The following is a 7,500-nucleotide window of genomic DNA, read 5'->3' as shown; positions in this document are numbered from 1 at the left end:
GTGTGTGTGTGTGTGTGTGTGTGTGTGTGTGTGTGTGTGTGTGTGTGTGTGTGTGTGTGTGTGTGTGTGTGTGTGTGTGTGTGTGTGTGTGTGTCTAGTATGCTTGTGTGTAGGTGTGTATTTGAGTATACATGCCTTAGTATTTTAATACTACCTCAGTGTCTCTGTTGCTCCACCGTAGGGTGTGTAATAACTTCACTTGTGATGTTTCTTCTTCCCTCATTAATAAAAAGCCATCAAAGGCTCTGCTTCTGTTCTGTCTGTCCAGTTCTTGTATAACTGAAAACAATAATGAAAAATTAAAATATATTTACATGAAACTATCATAAAATAAACAGAAAACTCAAAAACTGGGGGCTCAAGATTACTTTGATTATGATGCTAGACTGAAAACCATACTTGGAGTTAACCCATTGCCATCAAAGATAGTACAAAAAGAACAGTTCCCCACAGTTCCAAATGATACAGAAGGGGAAAGGAGTTTCTGTACCCTCTAGAGAGGGTACCCACCAAGTGCAACACCAGTGGGTGGGAGTGCCTGTGTGCATGTGTGTGCATATGTGTGTCTTTGAGAATCATTTCAAACACTGGCCCTTATTCAACATTAATCTGAACCTCTAACTAAGAAATACTGTTCTAGCCAGGTAAATTACTAGTAACAATAACAAGGTTTACTCTTGTGTCTTATCTTTTGATCATCACAATATGATCTGACCACTAACCTATAAAATGTGAAAGACATATTATGATTGAGTAGGTTACCTTTTGGAGTTATTCTTTGTAAAAATTCTGCAAGTGATGCTTCATCATACTCCTGATTATCAAAATTTGGAGGTTCCTCCTCCTCTGTTTGCACACCTGTCTGTAAAGATTTTGAATCCATAAAAGATTAAGGACTTATGAAGAACAAAACAGACAGAAAGACAAAAGATATTTCGGTAGAATTCTGATTGATGAATTTGTACTTCGCATTTTTGCTTCCACTTCAGTGAGCAAATTCTATTAATAGTTTGATTATTTCTGTACCTCAATCAAGCTTATAACTTGACATTCTGCTTCTTCTTGCCCAACCTCATCTGTTTGAGTACCTCCTTCAGCTAACTGTCTGTAGAAATGAAATGGAAACTTTTTAGAAACAGTTCAGCAACTACTGTATGTATTACCTGTGAAGTCAAATGAATATGGAATACAAAGTGGATCTTAGACTGATGAAATATTGAAGCAGATCACATATATCTGACCAAGAAATAAAATAAGGACTGGGATATTTTTTAAGAAAGTAATTACCTAACCTTTGCAAATCAGATTTGGTAAATCTTAATGATGTGTATAATACTCAATAAAAACACGGGGCGGAAGGCAACAGCAAACCACTGCTCTAAATTGCCAAGAAAATCATGGAAATCCATGATCGCCAACGTCCTTGTAGGACAGGGCACTTGGGAAAAAAAAAAAAAAAATTGTATTGTAAAATTTACTTTATGCTGCTAGTTACATGATATTTCTCTTTTTATTTCAGGTTGATGCACATGAAACTTTTAGAAAATTTTGATATCTATGAATAGCATGAGATGTAAATGCAGTTACATTGATATATTAAACTAATTCTGTGAGAAAATTTGATGTTCACTGTAGTTTTGTGAAATGTATCTACATACAGATGCTCCTCAAGATCTCAGCCCCAAAGAATCAACTATTAGTGTATGTGCCCTCCCCTGATTTTCCCCTTACTCAAAATTTCAGGAAAATGCTTCTTTTTCTAATGTTATTAATATCAATGCTGTGTTTATTAATATTCATTTCAGCAGTAGTAACTATACTAATAGAAATTTGAAATTAAATAAAATACTTTTGAAAATCATGGAAAAAGGTAACCAGGTGAGATATTACATCAGATACAATCAGTAGACTAAATTAACCTAACTGTGGGCATGGCATGTCTGTATATGCCATCCCCAGAAGTGTTGGATTAAGGTAATCTGAAAACATTTTTATTAACTCAATAAATTTAGCATTTGGCTCATCTTGGGATGTAAATTATTTACTACAACCTTTATAGATACACACATCAGTATCTTAACCCTTTGCATCTGGGAGATGTGACCATCACACCATGAAAAAATTTGACTGGGGGCTGGGTGATGTCAATTGTTCATCATGAGAATTTTGGCTGAAGGCCAGGATAACGGGAATGAATCACCATGAGTGCACAAAGCCCTTGGAGGGTGAATAGACTCAGTGGGCATTTAGGAAGGCATTCTTGAATTATTCCCATTAGTAAACAAGGGTGGAGTGTGCCATTCATGAGCCATAACTAGCTCTAGGAGGACACTATATCTATGTTTAGGATCCTACTCCTGCCCACTACAACCAGTTGCTTTGGGTGTATTGCAGAAAATTGAATATTGTGGGAAAAAAAAAAAAAACATAAACAAAATGTTATAGACTACCTAAAGACAGGATATGGAGTTTGCGTAAGGAAAACAGTCTATCACAACAACATTGCAAAAGGGAGGCAAGGAGTCTTGAGTGTTCATGTGGGTCAGGCCTACAAGCTACACATCCATGAGACTCATCGCTCAAGTAAGCTTAATGCCTGAATTTTGGGCCATGTTCAGGCAGCAAAGCATAGGGTCCTATGGTTAACATACTCTATGGTCATTTGTCAAATGATTATCATCTCAAGCAAGTCAATGTGTTATTGATTATCACCAACCCATCATACACATCTTCTCCTTGATGATGACAAAATAAAAGAAAGAAAGAAAGAAAAAGAGAAAAGAAAAAATTATATATATACATATACATGCACACACACACATGCACACACACACACACACACACACACACACACACACACACACACACACACACACACACACACACACACACATATATCATAACACTACACATCATAACTATATATAATATACAAAAAATAACACAAATAAACAACATATAACAAAATCAACACACAAAAAACACACAAAAAACACAACAAAAAAAACAAAACTATACACAACACAAATATATATAACAACAATATTATTTATTATACATATATGTTATTATTTATTATATAATATATATATATATATATAAAATATATATATATATATATATAAACACACACACACACGCACACAACACCACACACACACACACACACACACAACAAACACACACACATATACAACACAAACACAAAATAAAAAAAAAATATAACTATTTATGTGTAGCATATATATAACATATATACATATTTATTATTATATTGTTATACATGTATATATACATATATATATATAGATATATATATATAGATATATATATAATATATATATAATATATATATATATATATATATATATATATATATATATATATATATATATATATATATATACATATAAACACACACAACACACACACGCACACACACAGATATATAGATATAGATATATACATATAAACACACACACACACACACACACGCACACACACACACATAGTGCAAGTACTATACCAGTGGTTCTTAACCTTTAACTACCAGGCCTCTCTTTACAAATTTGTTCTACCCTCCACGCCTCCCTTGCATCTGTAAATAAAATTCCCTCCCAGATTTTAAAGAAAAGTATAATTAACAAGTAGTCTCTTTAATAAGTACGAATTAATGGCATTATAATTAGACTTTCCATTATGTGACCATGCTCTCATTAAGAGAATGACAAAGATAATTAGAGAAATTACTGCCTTTTTTCCAAGGCCTCGTGCCTCCTTTGGAAAATACTGAAGCCATCCTAAGGGGCGTGCCCAAAGGTTAAGAACCCCTGTACTAACAAGATCTCTGTGACCATAGAGATAAACAGAGCCAGATCAATAACCAGACATAAAGACAAGGTGTTATGATTAATATACGCTTGTTACTTACTGTTCGGTTTTCCAGCTTGATTTGAAGCTCACAGGGGAGTCGCTATGTTTCGAAAACATTGTGAGTGTTGTACTTCTTGATCTTGTATGTTAACTAGAAAAGAGAAACAGCTCACATTACTGTTGATTCTTTGTCTTTTTCTTCCCCTTACTTCTTTTATTGGGTTTCAGACTATTACTGTTAATATTAGCTAAACCTTCTTTCTGTTCTTATAATTTATGTGACACTACTGCTTACGTGGTGGATGAGCTGCTCCTGTAATCAATATAGTCTTCCTTCTTCTTTTCTTAGGTTGTTGACTGTTTTGTTTTTACACTGCTAGGGATTTTTCCTTTAATTAAATTGTGTTTTTCTTCTGTTATTGGGTTTTAGACTATTCTGTTGTCTACATCCCATAGATTCTCCTTCTCTCTTCTTGTGTTGCGTTTTAGACTACGATGTCCTTTATATTCCCTGGATCTCTCTACCCATGTAGTCGGCCTCTCTCTTGTTCCTTCTAATCCTTTATATTCCCTGGATCTTTCTACCCATGTAGTCGGCCTCTCTCTTGTTCCTTCTCATTTCTCTCGGGAGATTCTACGAGCGAGGCCCCGGCGGTGCGACACTTCGACGGACCAGAGGAATGTTTACCTTCGCTGCGCCCGGCGCTCCTCACCTCTCTCGGAGGGAATTGTTATGGGAGGCGGGGGAAACGTACTTATCCGAAGGACTGAGGAGGTTGCTTTAAGTAATGCCACATATCGATATATAGATGTCAGAGTAAATCATTGTAGGCCGAATAGCTCTTATGATATGTCTATTTTAACCGAAGTACATTGGTTTCTCCGTTTTCTTTTCTCGATGAAGGATGTTCTCATCGGCCAATGGGAGAAGAGGACTGGGCGAGGAGGCGGCTCGACCAATCGCGAGCCGGGATCCCTCGGACGAGTCTGTTTTGAAAAAGCTTCCAGTGTCGAGGCGGCGGCGCGAGCTTCACCCGGCCTGGTTTCGTGCTACAGTCTCTAAGTAAGGTGAATTTCTAAGGAACACCAACCTTGCATTTGGTGTAGCGTATATTAGGGCATGCGTTGTAGGGCTTAGAGACAAGAGAATGTTTGCATTTTAGAAGTTGGAAGTCAAAGGAGAGACGGGGCAGTCATCGTAGGGTTGGTTCCTAGACGTGTTGTAATGTCATATTTTCCATCCATTTACCAGGCATTCTTTTGCACAAGGTATAGTGTGAAAGCGAGTTTGAGCAATGTATCCCAGGTCTGGCAAGCAGGTTTGCCTTTTCGATGCGGTAGATTTGAATATTTACTTTTCATGTATTTGTTCCCGAGATTGACCTCCAGACACGACGCCCCAAACCTGGGTATCGACGTATCCTTAACTACCTGATATTTATTCTCTAGACAGGGGGATCATAGGGGGAACCACCCTGTACCACCCCCTTTTATTAGCTCTTCGTGTCAAGTTACTAAACATGACATTAAAAACTGGCTGTACTAAGGTGTGAAGTTAATCTGAAAGGGGTGATATGCAACTGATATTTTTGTCATATGGCAGTAAATATGAGGCTGGAGCAGCAGTACCTGTGTTGTTCATGACTATTTCTTATGCTTTATTAGATGCCAATGTGTATTTCCCTCTATCTCTGTGCCATTGGTGACATTAACCCTCATATCTGGAATGTTGTGATATTTTTTTTTTATTACAGTTTTGCTGGGGCTTTGGAGAGTTTTTTTTTTTCCCCTATTAAATTTTTTTTTTTTTGTTTTTCACACATCCATCCAATCTTGCAATTACTATTCCTTCTTTCAATTTTCCATGTAGTTACATGAGTGAATCTTGTTATTTTCCATCGTAAAATTATATAAATGAAAGCATTAGTATTGTTTAGGAAGTGACCAGACCCGTCTGAGATTGTTTCTACTACTACAACCACTCCTGGGAAATTCAAATACATCTCCGTATGAACCAAAAATCTTCCTAACCCAGCGGCTTTTCCCCCAGACCCCCATCCAGTCGTCACCAGATTTCCCTATTGGGGGCTCCACCCTTGAACACCCTCCTAATTGCTGTGGACTTACTCTCCACACACCATTTGTTGCAACTTATTTTCTTCATTTCTGATGCTGTTTTTTGCAGCTCAGATTATTTCATGGAATAAGTGAGTCTAGTTTTTCTCTTTGATTATTATAGTGCCTTTACATTTTCCTGCAATTGTATGCCAAAGCATTATGTTTTGCACAACTTTCTTATTATCAACTTACGAAGGTAGTCCCATATATGAAAAGAGTTTGTTTTTTTTGGTCATTCTGTCCATTACAGGCAAATCATAACATTAGAGTAATCAAAGATGCTTATTAGCATGAGAATACACTTTTATTTCATATATTTTCTCTATATGCAAAAATGACGATCTACAGTTATTTAATATTGTCTTGACTTGGCATAATAAAAATGTGAAGTGAGAGGAGACAGTGTGAAATCTTTAATAGTGCTACAAAAATATTACATGGGGGAGATAAACCATAGGTTGTAAGCTTTATAAGAATCATTCATTAACAAAAGACTGGAGGATGGCAGTGTTACAGAGAATCAGGTGAGTGTGTCTTCCACAGAAGTACAATAGTTTTGTAAATGTGGTAAGTCGATGCAACCCTCCGTACAATTACTGACTACATGGGCTCTTGGTAAGATAACACAGTATAGAATTAAAGAGTCTGAACAACCTTAAGATTTAGTCCACTATGATGCAGTAGGACCAATTGATCCAGCTGTGGTGGAGACATGACAATAACATAACTACATTATAGATGAACTGGACAACAGCATCCCCAGCATGACACATAATAGCTGTATGCATTGTTGTTTTCTCAGTTTACACTGTCCCTATTTTTTCCCTTTCTCTCTCTCTCTCTTTCTATCAAGGACACATGGCAGGTGAGGACAGATGAACAGAAGCGAGGAGGGGGTTAAGTCAGGTCAGGTCGGAGGATCAGGCTTTGTGTGTGTGTGTACGTGCGCATGCATGCATTTATGTCTACCTATTTATGTGTGTGTGTGTGCATAAATCTGTCTATCCATATATGTGTGTGTGTGTGTGTGTGTATTTCTCTCTCTCTCTCTCTCTCTCTCATATATATATATATATATATATATATATATATATATATATATATATATATATACATATATATATAAAACAAGAAACATAACCGAGGTGAATGAGATTAAAAAAAAAAAAGATAAATAAAGGAGAGAAAGAAAGAAGAAAGAAAAAAAGTAAATAGAAATATAAAGGAAAGAATAGCAACTCCCATGCACTCTCTTGGGGGAGGGAGAGGACAGACTTTGTGAGTCTGAGACAGGGAAGGGAAAGAGATTAGTGGGCAGCTGGTGATCACAATGGGAGGGAGTGGGTGATAAGGACTGCAGACACAGATCATTCACTACATTCCGCTTTTCAGTGAAAGCTGTTTTATAAATTACTTAACACTATTGTCTCAATGATCAATAAGTTTATGGAAAACATGTACAATACTTACTTATGCATTTGGTGCTATATAATTTTTGTATAAAACATG

At 36.4% G+C, this 7,500-nt stretch overlaps 2 protein-coding genes across 3 annotated transcripts in view; one reads left to right on the top strand and one right to left on the bottom strand.

Annotated features, from left to right (window-relative positions):
- LOC119572183 (cytoplasmic dynein 2 intermediate chain 2-like) overlaps nucleotides 1-4,581 on the bottom strand; it is an 8,339-nt gene extending 3,758 nt beyond the window's left edge. Inside the window, exons 1-5 of the mRNA XM_037919153.1 lie at nucleotides 4,169-4,581; nucleotides 3,932-4,024; nucleotides 1,027-1,105; nucleotides 763-862; nucleotides 155-279 (exon numbers count right to left, since the gene is read on the bottom strand). Of these exons, the coding sequence (XP_037775081.1) occupies nucleotides 155-279; nucleotides 763-862; nucleotides 1,027-1,105; nucleotides 3,932-3,990 (363 nt within the window). The 5' untranslated portion in view covers nucleotides 3,991-4,024; nucleotides 4,169-4,581. The remainder of the gene's footprint in view (nucleotides 1-154; nucleotides 280-762; nucleotides 863-1,026; nucleotides 1,106-3,931; nucleotides 4,025-4,168) is intronic.
- Nucleotides 4,582-4,803: 222 nt separating this feature from the next.
- Nucleotides 4,804-7,500, top strand: part of LOC119572153 (protein regulator of cytokinesis 1-like) — an 82,694-nt gene continuing 79,997 nt past the window's right edge. The window contains exon 1 of one of the 2 annotated variants that reach the window (XM_037919136.1): nucleotides 4,804-4,936. The gene's annotated coding sequence lies outside the window, so the exon portion shown is untranslated. Of the gene's footprint in view, nucleotides 4,942-7,500 lie in introns of both variants that reach the window. The other variant, XM_037919148.1, reaches the window with a different exon arrangement.

The sequence above is a fragment of the Penaeus monodon genome, chromosome 4, assembly GCF_015228065.2.
Source record: "Penaeus monodon isolate SGIC_2016 chromosome 4, NSTDA_Pmon_1, whole genome shotgun sequence".
NCBI lineage: Eukaryota > Metazoa > Arthropoda > Malacostraca > Decapoda > Penaeidae > Penaeus > Penaeus monodon.
Note: the sequence above shows the minus strand (reverse complement) of the source record. Positions and strands in the feature narration are given on the sequence as shown.